The 25,620-nt window shown below is 39.7% G+C and overlaps 1 protein-coding gene across 4 annotated transcripts in view; it reads left to right on the top strand.

Moving 5' to 3' along the window:
• LOC134348885 (follistatin-related protein 5-like) overlaps positions 1-25,620 on the top strand; it is a 688,665-nt gene that overhangs the window by 238,290 nt on the left and 424,755 nt on the right. For all 4 annotated transcript variants that reach the window (XM_063052680.1, XM_063052679.1, XM_063052678.1 and 1 more), the window contains exon 4: positions 7,009-7,257. In XM_063052680.1, the coding sequence (XP_062908750.1) occupies positions 7,009-7,257 (249 nt within the window). The remainder of the gene's footprint in view (positions 1-7,008; positions 7,258-25,620) is intronic.

The following is a 25,620-nucleotide window of genomic DNA, read 5'->3' as shown; positions in this document are numbered from 1 at the left end:
CACAGATGCTGCCTGGCCTGCTAAGTTCTTCCAGCATTTTGTGTGTTTCATGGATTTCCATCATCTGCAAATTTTATCAGATATAAGCCCCTCTCTTTGAAATCTCCTATTGCTATGACATCACCCTACCTCAGAAAAAAACCTCAGCTCCTTTGTTCTTGGAAGCCACCATTCACGTTCTAACTTCCCTTCTTCCAGAGCCTGTCAATGCTTGCCTTTCTTTTCCCAAATTTCCAAGAACTAAACTTTTCAATCCTTGCGATTGCTTTTGCTGTAGAAGGAAGAATATGCCTTTCCAGGTATAACAGAACCCAAAGGTTAATCGATGCTCCTTGTCGTTTTGTTACTCTTGTTGCTGCTTGTGTTGTTCTGCTGAACATGGTGGGCATGCTGGCTTGGTGCCGAAATCTGTGGCAACACTTGCGGGCCGCCCCCAGCACATCCTTGGGTTGTGTGGGTCGTTAACAAAGTGAACTGTGCCATTTGTTTTTTGATGTACTGTACAAGCGATAAATAAATGAATCTGAACCTTCTCGAATCATGTACAACTTTGTGATACCATCTTTTGTCATTGTAGATCTGGGTGCATCTATCTCATCAGGTTCCTTCTTGTTTATTCAGCCATAAAAGAAAATCAGCTGCTTTGCCTTCTTGTTCTTGTACTTGAATCTTCTGAATTCCCCTAAAGTTCTTCCTTGCACCCCAATTTTCTCAATCCTATAAAGAAGATGCCAGTTTCCATTTGTGGGCTTAGCTATACATCACTGCTCCTCTCAACCCTTATTTGACATGCTGTTTGACCTGCATCCCATACTTAATCAAAGATTTTCTCCAACTAAGTATGTAAAAGACCAAAAATGCCGTCATCATCAGTTTCTTAGCTAAATCTAATTGAACAAGTAGACTTTCAATCCTTTTCTCTACACTTATCAGCATTGCTCTTTATTGTCAGGTGTAAGTGCATATAAGCTCCTCTGCATTTCATAGACAGTCGTAGTTCCCTCCCACAGCAAGTGGTTGATACGTGTCTTGATCTCTGTCACTGTGTATTATATACGTCAGCATGTAAGTGAGGGTTTCATTCCATGTTCCTTATTTTGATTATTTTACGAGTTAAAAGAAAATAAAATCTTTAATTGGGTATTATACACCCATTTCCTGGTACTATGCAAAAGACTGCTTCAAAATTTCATCCCGATTTATTTTATTTTACTTCAATTGCTTTAATTAAAACAAGTGATTAAACATATTTTTCTTCTAAATGAAACCCTACCTTTCTCACTTTGTGGTTATGAAACTTATAAATAGTAAAATCCATTAATGCATAGTCTCAGTTGATTACACTTTCCATTATTGCATTTCCCAATCCTTGTGGATTCAGGAAATAATTCAGCTTTAATAAAAAAAAACGAAATGTTGATGTGGGGCCTGTTTAATTAATCCATTACATCTGAATTCAATGTTTGTTAAAGAATGCACTGCCAGCTGATGATCTTACATTCAGTTCTGTGTTCTATAAGGAAATTCTTTTACTCTGAGGAGTTCTCTTGTCTTTAGACCAGATCAGGCTGACATTTCTGGCCGACAGTTTGGCAGATGCAGATATTGTTAATAACCTTAAGAATGAGAACACAGCAAAAATATGATCTCTGGGATTGTAACTAGCTCAGGCCCTTAGCAGACCTGGATACCAATTATTAAAGTGAATGAGATTTCAACCATTATTCCTTTTAGGACTTGTACCATTTAAGCTTTCTGCTGCTGCACTGGCCATGTAGTTCATTATCAAAATTAGGGAGTCAATTTTACTCTTCAATGCCTGGGCATAAGTGGGTATCATGAGTTTTTACTATGGATTTTAATTTGGGAAGTACCTCTGACTCTCTTTCACTACCCTATTCAAGGGTACTGCAAATTAAATTTTGTTGTGATTTTTGATGCAGCTCTGCAGCTAATAGCTAAGTGCCTGCAAAAGGCTAGATACGGAGAACTGTCAGAGTAATAAATATTATGAATCATCAGAGCTAAGCCCAATAAAAATTAATGAATGTTGGAAATACTTAACAGATCAGGGAGCACCTTTGAAGAGAAAAATTAAATAGCAATTCATGTTGATGATCTTCATTATAAATGGGAAAAATGTTTTAAGATGCTGGAAAGAAGAGAGTGAGAAAAGGATAAAAAAAAAGGAAAGGCCTTTAATCGGATGGCAAGCAAAAGGATAATAGTAATGGGCCAATCTTACAAAAAATGCAGAAGATGTGGTTGAAAGAGGGTAAAAGGGGAATGGTAATAATATTATCTTTATTTATTTAGCAACACAGCCTGAAGTAGGCCTTTCTGGCCCATCAAGCCACACTGCCCTATCAATCCCCAGCAAACCCAATTAACTCAAACCTAATCGTGGGACAATTTACAATGACTAGTTAACCTAGCAGCTGCGCCATTGGACTGTGAAAAGAAACTGGAACACCCCGGAGAAAACCCACGTGTTCCACGGGGAGGATGTACAGACCCCTCACAGGTAGCGTTGGCATTGAATGCCGATCTCTGCAACACTCCAAGCTGTAATAGCACTGAGCTGACTGCTGTGCTACCATATCACTCGGAGGGTGGTGAATCTGTGGAAATCATTGCCACAGACATTGCCACAGCTGTGGAAGCCAAATAATTGGGTAAAGTTACAGCAGAGGTTAATAGGTTCTTAATTAACAAGGGCATCAAAGGTTGCAGGGTGAAGGCAGAAGAATGGAGCTGAGAGGGATAGTAAATCAACCTTGATGGAATGGTGGAACAGACTCGATGGGCCTAATGACCTAATTCTGCTCCTATGTCTTATGCTCTTATGAAATTCTGTTAATTAGCCAATTTCAGGTTTGTTAATTTTAAGCCTACTGTTTTCAAGATTTTTTGCTCAAATCTTGTTATATTTTGAGTAATATTTATTTCTGTTCAATGTTTTATCCTGTAATAAAACTAGACTGAGTTTGTACTTTTGGAGTTCTAACCTGAGAACTTTTCATTCTGCCATCATCTTTGGTAGTTGTCTCTTCGCCCAATTCATGGAAGGTGCATTGTCTTGTAAGTATTACAAATAGGACATTACCGGTATAATGTAAGATATACCTGTTACCAAATAACCCTCAGCACATCCTTCCTTTTGTTGTTCAGAACTTTACATTCAGTTTTTTGGCTGTACACTTTTGTCACCTTCCCTTCTTTCCTGTCTTTATAAGAAAATCAGCTAATCATTACATGGTTGAGTATTGGTTGGTATATAACTAAGCTTTTAAGAATTTTCCATTCTATAATCTCCACTTTGGTTTTCTAACTGGCTGCTGTATATTTCCAGTAATTACTCTTTAAAATTAGATTGTTAGAATCTTCAGTATTTTCACTCTTGTTGGTTTAAAGTTGGTCTATATTCTCAGGAAATACAGGTTTAGGGTTAGACAACAAAATGAATATTTCCTTTTCCCATTGGTGATCCAAATTAAAACATTTTTAAATCATGAGCCTGCAATCAAACACATAGACTAGAAGTTGTTTTGCTAAATTTTAATGCTGTTAGAACTGCATTGGTTATTACTTAATGCTTTTTAGAAGTTCCATAATTGCCATTGTTTTCATTTTCAATGCTTAGTGAACAATATTTTCAGTGCTTCTTTCAGAGTGTGCTACTATATTAATCTCTTCCAAATTCTCACAGCAGCCAACACTTCACCAAGCAGCTGCAAGCTAAGTGACTAGCTGTTAAAGAGATGTGTCACAATTGAAGCAACGTTATTCCAGTTACATGGGAGTGTTACTGCTTTACTAAAGGGAAAGAAGAAGATGAATGTTCTGAGGTGGTTGTTCTGTGAGCAAATAAGAATTGTCATTCTTCAGAGAAATTTTGGGCATTGCACCATTGCCTTTTTGATGAGCTTTATACAGAAGGAGGAAAGGCACTAATGCAAATGAAAATCCTGCCAGAAAGTCAGATTTCAGGTTTTTGAATTAGCACTATTACTTCCAGAGTTAAATAAGTCTGTTTACACTTTCTCCATAGATGCTGCCTGGCTTGTCGAGTTCCTCCAGCATTTTGTGTCTGTTGCTTCGAATTTCCAGCATCTGCAGATTTTATTGTGTTTGCTATTCCGGATTAAGCCAATTTTTAAATGAACATTTGTGCTTTTGTTCAGCATCACACAAAAGAATTTCCATGCTGTCAGGTCAATAGTCTGTTCTCCCAAAAATACATCGTCAGTTACTACTTTGCATAATGGAGTTTTATTCCTAGAATTTCCATTACTATTTGTGTTCTGATAAAGTATTTCAGTTGGGGATTGAAAGAAAGTTCATTTGGTCAACTGTATTACCCAATAAATTTCCAGAGGCTTTAGAGCAAAGGTAGTCCCCAGTCCTGCAGGCATCCAAAAATTGCTGTTTGTGGAATTAATATTGGTCAGATAACTGGGGAGTGCTCTTCACATTCAAAATACGGCCGAGTAATTTTTAGGATTCATTGACTGGCAGACTGGGGATTTGATTTAGCATTTTATCCAGAAGAAAGCATCTTTTGATAGTCTCGCAGCCTTGAAACCCCAGGCTGAGATGTGTTTTCAAGTCAGTGAAGTAGTGCTTGAGTCTTTATGTTCAATATATTGTAATTGATAATAGCATTTATAGTCAAGCATAAAAAACTCTTATTGACTATAATGTATTGAGTATAATGATCCAAGCTCTACTTCACAGTGCATCAGACATAGGAGCATAAGACTGGAAAATAGAAGTCAGTCTGATGGATAAGTTACACAACCTGGGCTTCTGTACCTCTCTCTGCATTTGGATCCAGGGCATGCCCTTTTCTCATTATTACCATCAGGTAGAAGGTGCAGAAGCTTGAAGGTACACACTCAGCAATTCAGGAACAGCTTCTTCCCCTCTGCTATCTGATTCCTAAATGGACATTGAACCCATGAACACTATCTCACTTTTTTAATATATATTATTTCTGTGTTTGCACTATTTTTTAATCTATTCAATATACAGATACTATAATTGATTTACCTACTTATCTTTACTTTTTTATATATATATATTATGTATTGCATTGAACTGCTGCTGCTAAGTTAACAAATTTCACAACACATGCCGGTGATAATAAGCCTGATTCTGATTCTTTCAGTGTAGTACTGAAGAAGTCATAGAGTCATAGAAAAATACAACATAGAGGGAGGCCCTTTGGCCCATCTAGAGTCTGCTGAACCATTTGAACAGCCTGCTCCCATCAATCTGCACTGGGACCATATCACTCCATACTCTTACCATCCATGTACTTATCCAAACTTCTCTTAGATGTCAAAATTGCGCTCACATACACCACTTGTGGAGGCAGCTCATCCCATACTCTCACAGCCTTCTGAGTGAAGAAGTTTTCCCACATGTTCCCCTTAAACTTTTCACATTTCACCCTTAACCCATGATCTCTAGTTGTAATCCCACTCAACCTCAGTGAGAAAAGCCTGCTTGCATTTACCCTATCTGTAGCCCTCATAATTTTGTATACTTCTATCTATACACCCCTGAATCTTCTGTATTCCAAGGAATAAAGTCCTAACCTATTCAATCTTTCCTCATAACTCAGGTGTTCCAGACCCAGCAATGTCCTTGTAAATTTTCCCTGTACTCCTTCAACCTTATTTACATCTTTCCTCAAAGTAGGTGACCAAAACTGCACATAATACTCCATATTATATCTCACCAATGTCTTATACAACTTCAACATAACATCCCATCTCTTCTATAATTTGCCATTGTACATATTACTTCTTATTCCGAGATAAATGGTAAATGTATTTAATACAGACATGACTTGTGAAACAGTTAAAATTTTATTCTTCAGTACCTATGTCTTTTGACACAAATATTTTAAAGCCATAGACCTGCACAGCAGAGGAAGCTTGGCCCTACTCACCCATGCTGACCAGAGGTAGCTTTCTGTATTAACCCTTTTTCCCAGCACTTGGTTCATAGCCTTCTTTGCCTGAGTGACTCAAGTGCTCATCAAGATGTCTGAGAAGTGCTCGCCGGGACCCAGCTTCATTCACTCTTTCAGGCATTCTAGGTACTTACCACTCTCTGTGTGAAGAAGGTCCCTTTCATATCCTCTCTGAGTCTCTTTTCTCTTACCCTAATGTCAGTTTCTTAAGGTTGTCACAGCTGGGGGAGGTTGTGCGGATAAGATCCCATTACCATTACCTATTAAATATTCCCAATGGCGTGTGTCTCAAATAGCCTCTGACAACCAAGTCCAGTTCCTAGCCTTCCTGTGTGGCTTAGCTACTCAGCCCGGCAGAACGGTTTCTACTGACAGGAGATAGAACAATGGCATGTTACTGGCACCTTAAAACTATTCACTTTGAGCAGATGGCCTTATCAGCTGTGGTTGGCAGCTCATCTAGAAGAAGGAAAACTCTGGTCTCAAATCTCCGATACCTTGCGGCTGTACCCATACATGGGGAAAGCTTCGGGTGTAAACCCTGAGGGAAAAATCCAGAACTGGAATCCCTTAGGCAGTTGTGCCTTGAGGTCAACACTGGCATCTCCTGTGATGCTGCTGGTGCCAAAATGTATTGGTCTCTGCCATTCCTTTGGATTCATCAGCTGCATGGAGAGAGGGAGCCTGCTGTGTGGGCAGCAGGTTGCACCCCCTATCGTACTGCCCTGGCTTGTGTATCATGTAGACAGCTAAGACGCAACATCCATAGTCGACCTCAACCAATGGAGGGTTTCAAATCAATGTACATGAGTTTTATCCAGCTCTGACATGGGAACAATTTTCCTGTAGTCTATAACCTCATAATATTGTATGTCTCTGTCATGTCCCCTCTTGATCTTCTAACTCCAAGGAGAATAATTGTAATTGCTATGAACAACTATTAAGTCTATGGTAAATACCATGGATTCAGTGACAACATCTGACCCTCTCTAATGCACGACTTAAATTGCTTTTTGTTTCTGCAGTGCACACTGGTCATGATGGTCTAGACAGAGCTTGTCAAAGGAAGTACTGTGACCGTGGACAGCAGTGCATCATCAGTAAACAGACTGAACTGCCTGAATGTGTATGTATACAAGATTGCAAGCCAAATTATTTACCCATTTGTGGCTCCGATGGGGAGTTTTATGAGAATCACTGTGAACTGCATCGTGCCGCCTGTCAACAGCAAAAGAGAATCCACGTTGTAAACAATAAAGAGTGTTTTTTCCAAGGTAAGGCACCGTTTAACAGCAATTATGAGAGTTTCATTTTTGTGAAGTTAGGCAGTTGATACTACTTTAGATTTAGTTTTCCATTGTTTTCTTACCTCAAGCCGCATTGAAATCGGCTGGAATTTTCCTCAGGAATCAGAATAGGAGCCTTCAAGCCATATGTAATTTTAAGTACTCCTATAGCAATTATGAAACATTAGTTTCTCAATTATACAATTTATTTGCTTATTATAAAACAATTTAATAGATGCATCAAGGACTTTTCAGGAATTGCAAAACTATGTATAAAACAGTTGAGTTTGGAACAACAGAGGTTGCTACTGAACTTGTAAGTTTTTGCTATATTGATTAAAATATGATAGAAAATGTGCTACAATATTTGGCTGAAAGTTATGCATCCATATATGATTGATAATCCTCGTGATATACTTTAAAATATTGGTTTGAACAAGTATTCTTGCTGTGCTGTTAAAACCATTTCAGCCTTTGACCCATAAGATATGAAGGCATAATTAGATCGTTCAGTACGTCGAGTATGCTCCATCATTTCAACATGACTTACTTTTCCTCTCAACCACATTCTTGTGCCTTCTCCCCATAACTTTTGTCAGCCTTGCTAATCAAGAACCTAGCAACCTCCACTTTGAAAATACCTAATGACCTGGCCCCCACAGCCATCCATGGGAACAATCTCCAGAGTGTCACATCCTGTAACAAGAGAAATTCCTCCTTATCACTGTTCTAAAGAGATATCCTTTTATTCTGAGGCTCTGGCCGCTGGTCCTAGACTTTCATACTAATGGAAACATTCTCTCCACGTCCACTCTATTTAGGCTTCCAATATTCAGTAGATTTTAATGAGCCCGCCCCCCCCCCCAGTATTCAAATCTCCAGCGAGTACAGGCCCAAAGTAATCAAACTCTTCTCATATGTTAACCCTTTCATTCCAAGATCATTCTCGTTAACCTCTTCTGGACCCTCTCAATTGCCAGCACGTTCTTGAGTAAGGAGCCCAAAACCTCTCACATTACTCTATGTGTGGTCTTGACCAATGCCTTATAAAGCCTCATCATTACACCCTTACTTTTATATTTTAATCCTCTTGAAATGAATGCTCACATTGCACTTGCCTGCCTTACAACTGACTCAACCCGCAAGTTAACCTTTAGGGAATCTTGCACTAGGACTTTGAAGTCACTTTGCATCCCAAATTCTGTAATTGTTCCCTGTTTCGAACATAGTCTCTGCCCTTATTCCTTCTATCAAATACATGACCATACACTTCCTACACTGTAGTCCATTCGCTGCTTCTATGCCCATTCTCCCATCTGTCCAAGTTCTTCAGCAGACTCCCTGCTTTCTCAATACTACCTTCCACTCATCTTTGCACCATCCACAAAACTGGCCACAAAGCCATTAATTCTGTCATCCAAATCATCAACATTTAACATGAAAAGTAGCAGACTCAACACTGACCCTAGCAGAACACCAGTTGTCATCATAGGCCAACCAGTAAAGGCCTCCAATTCATAAAAAATGTTTAAAAGCCTGGGAAAACACAGAAAAGGCTTAAGTGGAAGCAGAAAATATAATTAAACAGGATTGTTCAGGGTAACTTGCAATAGGCTAATTGACAGAAACTATGCACTGTGCTCTCTTCAAAAGAAGTTACTGCTGCCTATTCAGCAGCCCAAATGCAATATATTGCACAAGCTGGAAGACTGTATGACCATAAGATATAGGAGTGTATTTAGGCCATTTGGCCCATCAAGTCTGCTCCACCGTTTCATCATGTCTGATCCACTTCCCTCTCAGCCCCAATCTCCTGCCTTCTCCCCATATCCCTTCACGTGCTGACTAATCATTAATCTATCAACTTCTGCCTTAAATATGCCCAATGTCTTGGCCTTCACAACTGCCAATGACAATGAATTCCACAGATTCACCACTCTCCAGCTTAAGAAGTTCCTCCTCATCTCTGTCCTAAATGGAGGCTGTTCTGTTCTGAGACTGTGCTCTCTGGTCCAAGACTCCCCCACCATAGGAAACATTCTCTCCACATCCGCTCTCTCGTGGCCTTTCAACATTTGATAGATTTCAATGCGATCACTCCTCATTCTTCTAAAGTCTGGCAAGTAGAGGCCCAGAGCCATCAATCGTTCCTCATACAATAAGCCTTTCATTCCCAGAATCATTCTTGTGAACTTCCTCTGAACCCTCTCTGACGTCAGCACATCTTTTCTTAGATAAGATGCCCAAAACTGCTTAAAGCTAGAGAGCTGTGCTTAAACAGTAAATGAAACAATTCAATCAACAGAAGTGCTAAAGGATGGCACAACTTTGTACCACTGGATGTGATGTTGAATTTGTTATCTCCTCCAACTGATGCTAAAAGGTGCAGTTATTAGTGCCTCATCATGATGTTCTGCTTGGATAATGTTGTCAGTTGGATGGATAAATACTGTGTCAGTTGTGATAGTGTTGCTTTTACTTATCAATAGTTATAAATAAAGGTAACAGTAATGGATTTATGCTCTTGATGCTGCTGCCATTACTTTAAGTGCCATTCTGTTATCACAGCGGCCTACTATTGCAGATTGCTCTGTCATGTTTTCAAATATAAAGCTAAAATAATAGCAACAAGCTAATCCAAAGTAAAGCCCCAGGACCTGTCCAGAGCTAGCCAGGTGAATTATTCATGTCAAATATGATACTGCAAATTCAGAAAGATGGAAGTGGGACCTTTAAAAGGGTTGTAGTGAGGTCATTGTAATGCATGATATGATTGTTTGAAATCTTCTCAAAAGACATCAGTATTTTTAGGATTTGATGTCTGTGTGTATGAAACCCCATCTGTGGATATGAGCTGAAGATTCAGCATTTTAACTCCTTGTCTTAAAAAAAACAAACATGGCATCAAGAACTTAATGAAATTGTTTTCTCAGTAGTTCGAAAACACGCAGAGCAAAATCATGTTCTTGAAGAGTATTGAAGCAGGTAAAGAACCCATGTTAATGTAAAAGGGTGGCAAATTACATACAACACCAGCTGGACAACATAGCGGATTCTGTTGTTTACTTTAATGCAATGGGAATTCCTCCGTGTGGCACTCCAGGTTATCTGCCCCACAGGGAAACTATAAATGATGTCTGACCTGTGCTGGAAAGCCTGTGTAACCAGTCATGGACCTGTGTTCAGGAAGCAAAGAAAATCACTATGGTTTGGGGACCCACCATGATAAATGAAGTTCAATGGAATCATTTACCATTATTTTGCACAGCAAAATTTCGCTTATACAGTATATTTATTCCACATTAATGGCTGGCCGACAATAAGCAACCTTGCAGCTTGTTTTCTTTTATCAGAGTATTCAAAGAAGTTGCAGATCATTCCTGGTATCATCATCACATGGCCATTGTAATACATGCAGGTAGGGTGCAAGTCTTGTCTCAACTATGAAGTGGGTAGTCTTAACACTGCCCGAGACCTACCTTGTGTGGTTTTCTAACAAGTCTTGTCCAGAATAAGTGTAAAATGACTTGTGAGAGATCAGCAAACAATAATCAAATAATATTGATTTTGGCTTACGAATAAATATGATGTATTGTTAAAAATAAATGAAAATACTTATCATAAACGAAATTATAAGATCAGATACTGTGAAGTGAGACAGCAGAAGATGTATATAAAGCTTGAAGACTTGCTTCTTTTTTTTTTATGGAATTATATTTGGAGCCATTCTATGTCCATTCTGACTCCCAAGGAAAGATCAAACCAAATCCCACCTGAAGCAACAGAGAACTGTGCTAAACTGCATTTCAGTGCTTATTGTTCAGTTCAAGGGAGTCTTTGGATTTTTACTGCTAGTACATATGAGATTAGTCTAAGTGATTTGTTAGCAGGCTATTCCTAGCAATAATGCAGAATAGATTTAGTCACTATTTCTAGTTCTCTGGTGTTCGTTGTGGATCAAACCTATGAATGGCTTTACACAAAATTAAACGATCTGAAATCTCAGCATACTTTATGCATGCACGTAGTATTAATTATGGTTTGTAATTGGGTCATTCTTGTCACATGCATCAAGATGTAGTGAGAAACTGTTTTGCATGCCACCCAAACAGATCATTATGCATTGATGCATAATGCATTGTTACGGTTACGGAGTGCAGTGCAAAAATAAGGTGTGAGGACTACAATGAGGTTCATCTCTTCCATACAAACGGACCACTCAAGAGTCTTGCAACAGCAGGATAGAAGCTGTTGCTGAGCCTGGTGGTCCGCAGCATTAGCATCTTCTGTGCAATAGAATGGAGGAGATTAGAGAATGAGCAGGTTGGGAGGGGTCTCTGATTATGTTGGCAGGTTTTCTGAGGCATTGGGAAGTGTAGGCTGTGTCAATGGATGGGAATTTGTTTTTCATAAAGGATTGACGTGTGTCCACAACTCTCTGTAATTTGTTTCAGTCTTGGTCTGATTGATTGATGTACCAAGCTGTTTGGATCATTTCAGCAGCAACAATAGACCAGTTTTCTCATTTGTTATTTTGATGAAAACTTCTATGCTTATGTAGGGTTTATGTGCATTTTGATGCAATATCTGAATGGTTACCTCAACCACAACAACCACTTCGTAACTGGGCTTCATGCTCCAATGACTGTCTTTTCATTCTTCTAAGCAATTCACGTCAAGCTGTGCATCAACTTGCAGCAGCAATTACAGATGGACACTGCATCTTTTAAGTTCTAGCCATTTTCTTTATTTTGTAAACAGTTACCCCAATATCACATTATATAATATTCAAGTCTAGATAAAACACGATATTTACAGTTTCAAATTAAAATGCTGCAGTACTGTCTATAGCACATTTGAGCCCTTGAAGGGCACATCATTCCCATAATTTCCACATTATACCCATGGATACAACATGCTCTTTTCCAGGGGCAACTTGGGGTAAATGTAGACATCAGCCCAAAAGAGGGCAGGTGATCAACTTGGCCTGTGCTGCCCATCACCTGGAAAGCTCTAGCTATGACAAAACACAGCCTAGTGCGAATATGACTCCTTAACCGACCTGATTAATATTCCAGCTCCTTAAAATATTGTGACCCCTGCCATGCACATGTATGATAGCTGCCTGTGAACTTTTTCCTAGAATGGTATCAGAATAAGCTGGTAGGACCCCAGACAATGCCATTTTAGCACATTTTTTCATGTGCAAATAAAATTTTGAGCTGAAGAGTTCTGAGTTGAAATTGTATTTGATATTTGTACAATCTAAAATCATAATAAAAGTGGAGTCTTATATATTTGAGATTCAATTTATCTAATTGAAACAATAACATAAGATGTATTTTAATAATGCCTATTAATGAGTAAAGGCTTGCCTCTATTATGCGTGCAATTTTTATGAGATTCGGTTAAACAGTAAACACATAGTAGTTTTAAACGAACTGTGTATATTTTGTTCTCTGAATTAGAAAAACTAGTTAGGAGGCATCCGATTGGCCCATATAGATACTTTGGAGTAATAAAGGCCAGCTGTTTGTTTGGATTTATCATTTTCGTGCAGCAGAGTTGTGAAGAAGGTAGTGGCGATTTCGACAATCAGATTAAAATGCCTCAGAGGAAGGATCACAATCCATAGCAAAATATTGGAAAGCTCTGTAGCCTGATATCATTCAGGTGGCCACAGCCAGTGGAGCTCAATGACTGGAAAACCTTTTTTTATATATGAAAGCTGGTTATGACCTGATCCAGAATGCTCACGCATTATTAAGACATCTGGAAAGCAGTGAAGAATTTATGATTGGATTTTTTTTTATATCTGTTATTTTACCGAGAGATTTGAGATGGAGGAGGATGGTTCATTCAAAGACCAATCAAATACCTTGATTGAAATGTAAATTGCACCCCAGTGCTTAAATCAAATTGAAAATCTTGGCCAGAAATATCTTAACAATTATCAATGCTTTGGACTAACACAGTCCTCTGGGTTAATTTCATGGAGGTAATTAGTTGATGTTCCAACTCATGCTGTGATATTAGCGTATTCAGACATTTAACTTGTTATGTGTGTGTGTGATGCATTCTTAATGATTGCAATCCAATTAGATGCATATTTTGATAAATTGAGCTTCTTAATTTTATGGCAACAAATACTGAAGAGAATGTAAGATAAATCTTTAGAGAGTCTTTGGCCTGCTTAGCAAGAGTAAAATAAGGATAATGGAGCAATGAGATATTTTTTCTTGTCATCAACTCAAAAGCACTTAGCATTTTTCTCGTTAGAACTCTGTTTGAATTCACTTTATCAAAACCAAATGAAAATATCAATGAATCCCATGGTTATCCATCCTTCTGCTCCAAGGCCACTGGAAATATGAAATAATAAAGGTCAGTTGGCACTAAAAAAAAAGAAATAAATGAAGTTAATTGATCACCTTATTCTCATTGCTCTGTACTTTTACATTGCAATCTTAATCACATATTCCTAACTGATTCTAATCAACTTTTTTTTATTGACCAATCCAGTGCTTGTTTTGAATATTGATATAGTCTTTTCCCCAAAGTACCACTCTTGAAAATATTCTTGCACAATCGCAATTCTTCAAATAAACATGTTTCTTTTACTCATAGTTCTACATACATATTAATTTATAATATCAACTGAGCTGCTACAATTTTGTATCCACAGAGTTTTTGAAAAATGTAATTCTTGAAAGCCTAAAATAGATAGAATTTTGCTTAAATTTTACCGCAATCACTTTTTGTTTGGCAAAATAAAGGATCCCCTTTAGCAGAGAAGCAATAATCAGAAGCAGGTTATATATAATTTAAAATAGTGCAAAAGATAATTAGCATAAATAAAAAGGTGAGGTTGTGTTCATGGGTTCAATATCCATTTAGGAATCATATGGCAGAAGGGAAAAAGCTGTTCCTGAATCGCTGAATGTGTGCTTTCAGGCTTCTATACCTCCTTCCTGATGGTAACAATGAAAAGAGGACATGCCCTGGGTGAAGGGTGTTTTTAATAATGGATAGCACCTTTCTGAGGCATTGCTCCTTGAAGATGTCTTGGATACTACGGAGGCTAATACCCAAAACGGAGCTGACTGATTTTACAACTTTCTGTAGCTTCATTTGAACCAACGCAGTGGACCCTCCCCCACCTCCCCCCCGCCCCATACCAGACAGCGATGGTTCATCTATAGACGGTTTTGAGTATTTTAGATGACAAATCAAATCCCTTCAAGCACTTAATAAAATATAGCCACTGTCTTGACTTCTTTATAGCTGCATCGATACGTTGGGACCAGGATAGATCCTCAGAGATCTTAACACCTGGGAACTTGAAATTGCTCACTCTCTCCACTTCTTATCCCTGTGAGGGTTGGTTCGTGTTCCCTCGTCTTACCCATTCTGAAATCCACAATCAGCTCTGTTATCTTACTGATATTGAGCGCAAGGTTGTTGCTGTGACACCACTCAACTAGCTGGTATATTTCACTCCAGTACACCCTCTCATCTCCATCTGAGATTCTACCAACAATGGTTGTCTCATCAGCAAATTTCTAGATAGCATTTGATCTATACCTAGCCACACCATTATGGGTATAGAGGGAGAGTCTGATCATCTCAGTAACTAGGAGTTATTGATTTATGTTAATAAAATATTAAGAGAGTGTGAAGAATATAGTTTTTTTCTCAGAGTATTGAGGGTTTGAAGCTTATCAGAAGTCAACATCACACTTAAAACGTGTCTGGAAGAGGAACATGGAAATGTGTAATCTGCCAGGCTACAGATCCTGAGTTGGAAATAGAATTACTCCAAAAGCTAAATTTTGGCTAATTTTAAACATAAATTAACATTGTTACTATAAGTATCTTTATTTGGAAGTTTGCTTATTCCTCTGTTGAAAGGAGCTAAGCTGGAGGTCAGATAAGCGGGGCGTTGCAGCACCAGCATCAGGGACATCTTTAAAAGGCAGTGTCTCACAAAGGTGGCATCCGTCATTAAAGAGCCCCATCACCCAGCATGTTCTTTCTTCTTGTCACTACCATCAGAGAGGAGGTACAGGAGCTTGAAGATACACACTCAATGTTTTAGAAATATCTTCTTCCCTTCCACCTTCAAATTTCTGAATGGACAGGTAGCTGATGAGACTATTGAGGCATTAGTAATGATATTAGTGACTGGCAAGAGGCAAAGAATGGGAATAAATGGGGGCCTATTCTAGTTGGCTACGGGTGATTAGTGGTGTTTCACAGGGGTCAGTTTTGGGGCAGATTATTTTCATGTTGAATGTCAATGATTTGGATAATGGAATTAATGGCTTTGTGGCCTAGTTTGCAGAAGATAAGTGGAGGGGCAAGTAAAGGAAGCAGGGAGTCTGCAGAAGGACTTGGACAGATTAAGAGAATGGACAAAGAATGGGCAGATAGGATATAATGTAGGGAAGCATATGGTCATGCACTTTGGTAGAAAGAATAAAGGTGTAGCCAACTTAGAAATCAGAGGTGCAAAAGGAGGCCTCATGTAAGATTAACTTACAAGTTGAGTTGGTAGTAAGGAAGACAAATGCAATGTTAGCATTCATTTCAAAGGGAGTAGAATATAAAAGTGAGGATGTAATGCTGAGGCTTTATAATGCATTGATCAAATTGCACTTCGAGTATTGTGAGCAATTTTGGACACTTTATCTGAAAAAGGATGTGCTGGCATTGGAGAGGGTTTAGAGGAAGTTTGTGAGAATGAAAATGTCTAGGGGGTGAATGGCTTCGGGCCTGTACTCGCCAGGGATTAGAAGAAAGAAGTGGGGCAGTGGAGAGGAATCTCATTGAAACCTATTAAATACTGAAAAGCCTAGCCAAAGTGGATATAGAGAGGGTGTTTTCTTTTGTGGGGGATCCTAGGATCAGGGGACACAGCCTCAGAATAAAAGGCTGTCCCTTTAGAACAGAGATGAGGAGGAATTTCTTTAGCCAGACAGTGGTGAATCTGTGGAATTCATTGTCACAGATGGCTGTGGAGGCCACATCACTGGGTATATTTAAAGCAGAGGTTGATAAGTTCTTGATTAGTAAGCCCATCAAAGGTTATAGAGGAGTGGGGTTGATGATGAAATGGCAGAGCAGAGCTGATGGTCCAGATGGTCTAATTCTGCTCCATAACATGGTCTTATGAACACAGCCTCAATACTGTGCTCTATTTTTACATGTAATGCATTTATCTCTGCCTCAAGACAACAAATTTCATGACATACAGTGGAGATATTAAACCAGAATCTGACTCTCATTCTAATACAGGAATTTCTATCAACAGCTGCCTGGATCATGCCCAATCTATTATTTCCTGCATAAGAGCCTCCCAGGTGACTGCTGAAGTTTGCAGTTCATATCGTCAAGCAACACCATTTTTTTTTTGTAAACTGTTGTCTTTTGTTGGGTTCTTCGAAGACATTTCAAATGATGTCGATAACGTTGGTCCATTGCTGACTTAAGTAAAAGAGAACACCTCCTATAATCACATTCCAAAGAACAAGTGAACAAGCAGGGGAATTTATATCAAAGGACACAAACATTTTTGCACAAATGTATATTCCCATAAATATGGAACATATAGGTTAAGAAAAAACAATGTTTGTGTTTCCGTTCAATGCTGTAAACTGGAATCTATTCTATTAGTTTGATTTGCAGGTTATCATTTTATTTTACACATTATAAAGCTGTATGGCTTGTCAATAAAGTACATCTAGATGATTGTACCAAAACATTTTCATCATTCATTGACCTGCATTATAAAGTGCAGGGGGGATGTGGGAAGTGGAGGAAGCATTATACATGTAAGAAGACACTTTAAGCAGCTTGAATTCTTATTGAATTGACGGTCAGAATATTTAGTTAGTCTGAGTGCCTTGAAAGATTTGCTTGGGGCCTGCACACAGTCCCCAAGGCCAACAGAACAATAGAGGCCTGCTGCACTATTAGTCCATTCAAATTATCACAAAGGCCCAAGTACTTGAGTTGAAGCAAGTACCACAAAGGAAATGGTTTCTGAAAAAAAGTTCTTTCCATTGACTTTGGTGATTATATTAGAGCAAAAGAGTCTTACTAAAAAGAGAAATAAGTGAAGATGATAATAGCTCATTATACCATGGGCAATTCAGACCATTGCCAATTTATTCTCGACAATGTGCCTTGTATTTCCCAATCTTCCATTGCCTCTGCATTTTGTGGACTTGAAGCGCACCCTCCTTATCTACACCTGAAGCACTGACGATTGCTGTTCTGACCCCTGAGGCCCTTCTTTCCTGCTGATTATCGGAAATCTTTCACTTTGCAAGAACAATACCTATTTGAGAAAGTTATCTGATTAGCTCACCATTCAACTTCCTCCAGGTGCTGAAAGGCACCCTGCACAATCACCTGCAAACTTTCACCATGACCTTTGGTTGGGGAAAAAGAAAAATCACTTCCTCAGTGGAAATATAAACACAAGAGATTCTGAAGATGCTGGAAATCCACAGCAACACACCAAATGCTGGAGGAACTCAGCAGGTCAGGCAGCATCTATGGAGAGGAATAAATAGTTGGTATTTTGGGCCACGATCCTTCATCTGGACTGATGAAGGGTTTTGGCCTGAAGTGTTGATTGTTTATTCCTCTCCATTGGTGCTGCCTGTGTGTGTCAATGGAAATATTTAGAGTTGTTATAGAACACTACAGTACTGAACCTGGCCCTTTGGCCCATCTAGTTCATGTAAGTTGTTGACTCCTATATAAAAATCATCAACTTTCATTCATGCTCCCGTCACTACTTTCAACCATTGTTGTTACTTGTCAGCTGGATAATCTGTAATGATGCCAAACATGTTGAAATGGTGCAAAGCCCATTTCTGTTTTTTAGGCTCAGAGTTCCTTGTGATCAGTCTTTAAGGCTATCTACAGGAGCTTGATGCAGCCCATGGATATTGTATATGAACAGAAGAACAGCATGTAAACATGGTCAAGAGGTTCAGCTGTTGTTCAGGCCAAACATCAGAAAGGAGAACAAATTTGATCTCAGTGATTTTGATTGTGGAATGATTCTTGTTGGCAAACAGGGTTGTCTGAGTATCTCAGAAACTGTTGATCAGAGATTTTCACACTCAACAGTCTCTGGAGTTTACGGAAATGCTAAAAACATAAAAACCATCTAATATGTAGCAAGTTCAGATTCATGTTTAATTATCATTCAACCATATATGAATACTCATGAATATAGCCAAATAAAACAGCATTTCTCTAGGGCTAAGATGCAAAACAAGTACAAATAGTCATACACAACTCAAGGCACATATGGCACGTATAAGATAACAGTAAAACATAGTCACACAAGATTTATTTATATAGCCCAAGTCCCTGTAAATTGATGGTACATGGCTGTTATCAGCAAGAGCAAGTAGTTCTCAGCATTCTACAAATGAATGTACACGCGTGCACATGCAATCCAGCTTGTCGTACCACCAATCGTACACTGGAGGGCAGCACTGACAAGAGGGGCCAGTCCCCAATCCAACCTGGATGCCACACTACAGCACCTCTGGCGTCTCCCCCTCCTGGACTGTTGCAACAGGAAAGCCCACAGCTTGAGGCCCAGTCCTTGCTATGACCAAGGCCATGCAGCCCCCTTGCAATCACAAGAGAAACGTCCAAGATAATCACTCGCAGGTAGAAAGCACAACAACACTGATGCCTTCCTGTAGCAGGCAGTAACGCGATTCATATCAAGACCAGCTCCTCTGCCAATCTGCAGAGTTCACTACTGGGGCAGATCTACAGTACCTGAAATTCTTAATGTCCAGCATTGTCCTGCGATCATAAAAAAGACAAAAACAGTTTTAGTTGCCCCCGCCCCCCAAGAAGCCATTGCATCCGAATGCACAGCCATCTTACCAGAGACAGTTTTGTGGGCAAAGACACCTTGTTAATGAGAGGTCGGAGGAGAATGGCTAGACAGGAAGGCGATATTAACAGACACAACCATGAGTTACAACAGTGCTGTGGAGAATAGTATCCCTGAATGCGCAACATGTCAAACCTTGAAGTGGATGGGCTGCAGTAGCAGAAGACCACACCAGGTTCCACTCCTGTGGCCACTTTAAGTACACACCAGTATCTAATAAAGTGGCTTCTGAGTGTAGATGATGCGGTAACCACAAACGTAGAGGCCGTAAGGCCAAATGTCACAATATCCTTTTAGGAAACCTCTTCAAGCAAGGTTGTATATTGTCACTGGTTTCTAGAAAGAGAATTAAGAAGAAGAATCAGATTTATTACCGCTGACTTACAGGTATTGTAAATGATGTAATATTTGTTGTTTTGCAACAGCAGTACAGTGCAAAGACATAATTATAAATTACACAAATAAATAGTGCTGAAATAATGAGGTAGTATCCATGGACCGCCTCAGAAATCTTGTAGCAGCTGGGAAAAAGCTGTCCCCGAATCTTTTCTGAAAACATAAATGTAGTCAGTTCTTTTTGAATAAGGTCTCAGTGATCTCGTTTCTCAATTATAGATGGCAAAAAGTGACATATTGTAAATACCTCCAGTTCCAGCCTGGCAGAAGCTAGAGGTATAAATATTCATTGCCACGGTGCTTGGTGACTTCTATGTCTCTGTCCTGCTCTAAGTTTAAAAAAGTCGTTTGCAGAATTTGGAGGGGACATTATTCATGAATCACAGATTATTGAGCATGCAGGGGTTCACAGCCTGGGGTCCATGGACCCTTTGTTAATGGTATTGTTCCACAGCATAAAAAAGGCTGGGAACCCCTGTTATTGAGGATCAGATAGGCAAATTACTCCTAAAACAGTCGTAACTACTTGTCCATTTCTGTATTCCAAGGATGATCCCTATAAATGTGTTTCTGGAGCAATATCTTTGTACATAATCCAAGAAGCCATCACATCCTGTGCAGGTCACGTTTGATTGCTGTAAAGAAACCAATTGGAGCAAAAGAAAAAAGAAATTAACCACAAAGTAACCAGTTAGCAGTTGATGATTATTTTCAACTGTTCCTTGCTGATGAACCTGTTTAACTCTGTGAAGCTTAAAAGATTGCATTAGCTAGCTAGAGCATTGAGCTCAAATGATGGTATTGACTATCAACGTCAAGCTGACATTGCATGCTGATTAACTTCATTGCCTGCCACCTCTGGATCTGTACATCCCTATATACTGTGTATGAGCTAGTGTGTCTGCCAATGGTGAATAAATGATCTCGCAAATACCCATGTTCCACAGAAAACACATTAGGCGTCGAAGGACACTTTCACTGCCTGAGAAAAGTTGCTTAAGTTTCAAATTCCTTGTTGTAAGGGTCAGAGACAAGTAAAGAATAAATGCGCAAAAAAACTGTTCCATGCAAGGAGAAATGGTCAAAGATAATTTGACTTGGGTGAGCAATCCCCACCCATTGTTCTGCTAAATAACCTGTTCCCCAGGTCTTGACTTTTTCCCCATTAACGGCAATACCGGAGTTAAATAGGCTTCTAGATAACTTGATGGGATAAATTCTGTAAATGTCCTGGGCATTCTAATTATCAGCTTCTCCACTTACCTCTGGTATTTGATTTAGTGAAATCACAACATTAGTGTCTGAACTCTAAAATGTTCGCTCCATTGAAACAAGAAGAGCAATTCTCAAAATGGATGATAATATGTACATTTTTGGGGAGTTGGGTGTGTGACCGAGGAATAATAAGATTCTCCTGTTTACCCCAGTGCCAATTATTCATAATTTCATAATCAATCCAATGTGAGTTGTGCAAATTAGTTCTGACCCTTTTACCAATACTGTATGGATTTTTTTTTGCCCTAGAGAATGTAATGAAGGAGAGAAGTGAAGGGGAATTTCAGTCTTTTTCTCTCTCTCACTTACTCATCAACCCATCTATAACTGGTGTTCTGGAGACAAATCCTCTACAAAGTAGGACGATATTGTGGAGTTTTGTATAAAAGAACGATGTGCAAGCAGTGCTTTCTATGAAGATATAATGCAGACCAAATAACAACTCAGAAAGTATTTCTGATTCAAAATCTAATTCTTAAGGTAACACAATTAATTTGAATCTATCCCATGATTTTAAATTGATAATTCTTCCTTATTTTACATTGAATTAAATTTGTTGGGTAACATGTTTGAGGTCAGTGACGTGGTTGAACTTCATTGCGATTCAAACATGGTCATCAAGGCAAAATAAAATTACTTCTCTCTTCCTGTCAGGTATCCTGTCAGTTCATTCTAGGACCCATATAATTCATGAATTTGGAACCATTGTGTCATTGCTTTATTGATTCCTGAATGATGCCTTTTCAAACTTCAGCCAGAACACAATTCACACACCCCTGGCAATGAATGTCTAGCATGTGTATGTTATGTATTCAGTATCCATCTTCGGGAGTTTGGTGTCCTAACACATGGAGCAGACATCCAATCTTTTCAAGGTACTTAATGCAGATTAGACTTGATAGGCTGAATGGTCTAATTCTGCTATATGCCTTATGGTTTTAATGTGGATGCATCTTGAGAGCTTTAACTTTTTTAACGACCATGTGAAGCCAGAGGAGCAAGGGTTTTCCAAAGTGAACTTGTTTATAAGGATCCTCCTCCACTATTCCCCCATCATTGATGTTCCCACACTCTCACACAGCTGTTACTGGTGAGTAGGGTTGCCAACTGTCTCGTATTAGCCAGGACGTCCCATATATTGGGCTAAATTGGTTTGTCCCATACGGGACCGCCCTTGTCCCCTATTTCCCCCGCTAAGGTAAAGCGTTCGTATGAAACCGTTCATAAGCCGAAATGGCGTAAAGTGCAGAAGCAATTACCATTAACTTAAATGGGAAAAATTTTTGAGCGTTCCCAGACCTGAAAAAATAACCTACCAAATCATACCAAATAACACGTAAGACCTAAAATAACACTAACATATAGTGGAAGTAGGAATGATATGATAAATACACAGCCTATATAAAGTAGAAATAATATATGTACAGTGAATCAGAATCGGGAAGATTGAGCCAAAACAGATTTGTAGAAAAGTCGGCACGTACACACATGCGCACGCGCATGTCACATTTGCTCACGTCACGCTTGTGCACACAGGTGCCCGCGCAAGGCTTCATGGTCATGGTAGTCTTTCTCGGGGTAAACACGAGTGTCCTGCATTTGACTGCTACTTTTGTCCCTTATTTGGGAGTGAGAAAGTTGGCAACCCTACTGGTGAGCCAGATTCTTTCTACAAGTTACAAACACTTGAGTAATGTACAGACCATATATACAAGTGAGCATTTGAGATACTGGTGGGATGGATTGGCCAGCCTGGGGATTTGGTTAGTGGTCACATTTCCAACTTGTGCCCTGACTATGCCACAAGCAGTTCACCAGAATGGCTCTCTGCCATAACCTAGGGAGAACCGATAACTGTTTCTTGCATGAGGGCACACTGTCAGTGAAGATATCAGAGAAGCCCACAGCTTGCTTGTGTTAGTTGGGCAAAGCTTATCCACACGACCGGGTACTTCAGTGTCCTCCCACATTCCAAAGACGTGTGAGTTGGTAGGTTAATTGGTCACATAGATGTAATTGCGTGGCATGAGCTCATTGGCCAGATAGGTGTGTAACTGTGCTGCATCTGTAAATAAGTAAATAAAAGAATTTATGCCCCTCCAAGGGCTTCCTAGTTTGGGTATCTGTTGCTGGCAGATCACCAAGGGAAAATAAGAAAGAAAGTCCTAACTGCAGGTTCTTCATTCCGCTTCCACTCATCGGCCTATTGTGCTTCATGTTTTCTTCAAAAGTCCATACAATGAAATCTTGTTTAAAGTCAAAGAGATGTCAATATCAGGGACACAAAATAGGGAGGAGATGGTTGAGGTAAATATTTGGTTTTGCACTGGGGGAAAGTGATTCGTGGCTCCCCTTACAGTTCAGTGTTAGTTTTATTTTAATGACCATGATTTGGTAGTGCAAGCCACAGTTTCTAAATGTGTGGTTGACGTATCCTTGGTGTTATTTTGCATTGCAAACAGAAGTGATACATTGTAGCAGGATTTAAGCAGTCTGTTAGAATTGGCAGTTGCTTGGCAGATGAAGCTAAAAGCAGGGATCTGTGAGGTGATGATTTTTGGTAGGATGACTGAGGAGAAGCAAAACAGAACAAAGGATATCATTCAAAAAGGAACGCATGAGTAGATAGACCCAGGGATATGTGTGCAAAAGTCATTGAAAGTGGCAGGATAGGTTGAAAAAGTAGTTAATTAGCCATACACACACATTCCTAGGCTTCATCAACAGAGGTATAGAGAAAAATGCAGGGAAATCATGCTGTGACTTTATAAACCACTGGGTCAGTTCAGCTGCTGCATTCTGGCAGTTCATCTTGCCTTTTGATTGAAATGCTGCGGATGCAGTAGGGAGGGTGGGAGGAGATATACAGGAATTGATCCTGGGATGAGGGACCAGTTACAAGGGTAGATTTGAGAGACTGGTTCTGTATCTTTACGGTAAGAGAAAGCTGAGGGAAATCTGATGGCAGTCTATAAAATGACGAGGGACCTGGGCAAAATGGATAATGAGAGACTGTTCACTTGGAGGGAGAGATCGCGGGCTAAAGCTCATGGGAAGAGAACAGTGGCAGGTGGAAGAAACGTGTTTATACAACGTGTGCTTAGGATCTCAGGCAGATGGGGCTCAGCAGCCATGGCTGGCAGCTCACCTAGAAGAGGGAGAACTCTGATCTCAAACCTCCTCTGCCTTGCAGCTATACCCACTCGTGGGAAAGACTTCAGGAGTAAACCCTGTGGAAAAATCCGGAGCTGGAGTCCCTAAGGCAGTTCTACACTGAGTTCAATGCAGACCGGCAACTCCTGCGACGTCGCTTGTGCAAACTGAGTCAGTCTCTGCTGTTCCTTTGGATTCACTGGCTGCGTGGAGAGGGGATCCTACTGCGTGGGCAGCAGCTTGCTCTCCATATCGTACTGGCCTGGTTTGTGTACTGGCTTGCGTAACATGTGGGCAGCTCAGACACAGCATCCGTGGTTGTCTCCAACCAATGGAGGGCCTCAACAGTTGGAAACTGAAAGTCATTGCCTGTACAAATGTTGGAGGCAGGTTCTCAGAGAGAATTAGAGAGAAAAATAATTGCAAGGCAATGAAGAAGGAGTGTGATTAGTGAATTGTCCTGGTCAAGGGAGTACAGCAGTTCTTCTTGTACTGTAACCATTACTAACTGCTCGGTAAGCTTTTCCAGCTTCATATGCTTTTATTTTCTATTAACAAAGTACTTTTAGAAGGAAAACACATGCTTCCTGGTTGCAGGCTTGCCAGCAGGTTATCATGTTTGCCATCACTCATTTACTTGAAAGGAGCAGGCCAGAGGCATTTATTACAGGGGGATTAGAGAATAAACTGCAGGTGTACATAGCAGCTGCCTGGTCACGGTGCTTTGATTTCCAGAGCAAAGCACATTACACTGCTAGGTTTATAGAACAAAGCGACATCTGTAGCCTGATTTATATATTTGTACATAATTGTTTGGTTGATTCACTCTTTTTAAAAAAAATTAGCTTATTTGATGTAGTGTCACTGACAACGTAAGTACATAGGGAATAGCAACAGGAGTATACCAGACTCTGGTGCTTTCTCCGTTGTTTAACTGGGTCTTTTACCTCAGTACCAGTTTGCTGAACTCGCCACATATTCCCAATTCACTTAATATTCAAAAATATATTAATTTCTGTCTTGAATGTAGAGTTTGTTTGAGAAATATATCTAATAGAGGATCTAGTAGTTTTGTGAGGTGTCTGCAGAACAGCGCTGTTGGTTGCCAGTGCCATCTTGCAACTTAAAGTAATAGCTTATAGTAATTCTTAGGTCGTGCACTGTACTGCTAGAGTCATAAAACACTATAGCACAGAAACAGGCCCTTCAGCCCAGATAGTCCATGCCAAACTACTAATCTGCCTCATCTCATCAATCTGTACCTGGACCATAGCCCGTCCATACCCCTCCCATCCATGTACCTATACAAATTTCTCTCAAATGTTGAAATCGAACCCACATCCGCCTCTTCCACTGGCAGCATATTCCACACTCTAGTGAAGAAATTCCCCCTCATGTTTCCGTTTCAACTGTAACTCATGACTTCTAGTTCTAGTCTCACCCAACGTCAGTGGATAAAGCCTGCTTGAAATTCCCCTCATAATTTTGTAAACTTCCATCAAATCTCCCCTCATCATTCTACGGTCTAGGGAATAAAGTCCAAACCTTTGTAACCTTTCCCTGTACCTCAGATCCTCAAGTCCTGTCAACAC

The sequence above is a fragment of the Mobula hypostoma genome, chromosome 7, assembly GCF_963921235.1.
Source record: "Mobula hypostoma chromosome 7, sMobHyp1.1, whole genome shotgun sequence".
Lineage (NCBI taxonomy): Eukaryota > Metazoa > Chordata > Chondrichthyes > Myliobatiformes > Myliobatidae > Mobula > Mobula hypostoma.
This window is presented reverse-complemented; position numbering and strand designations above follow the sequence as displayed.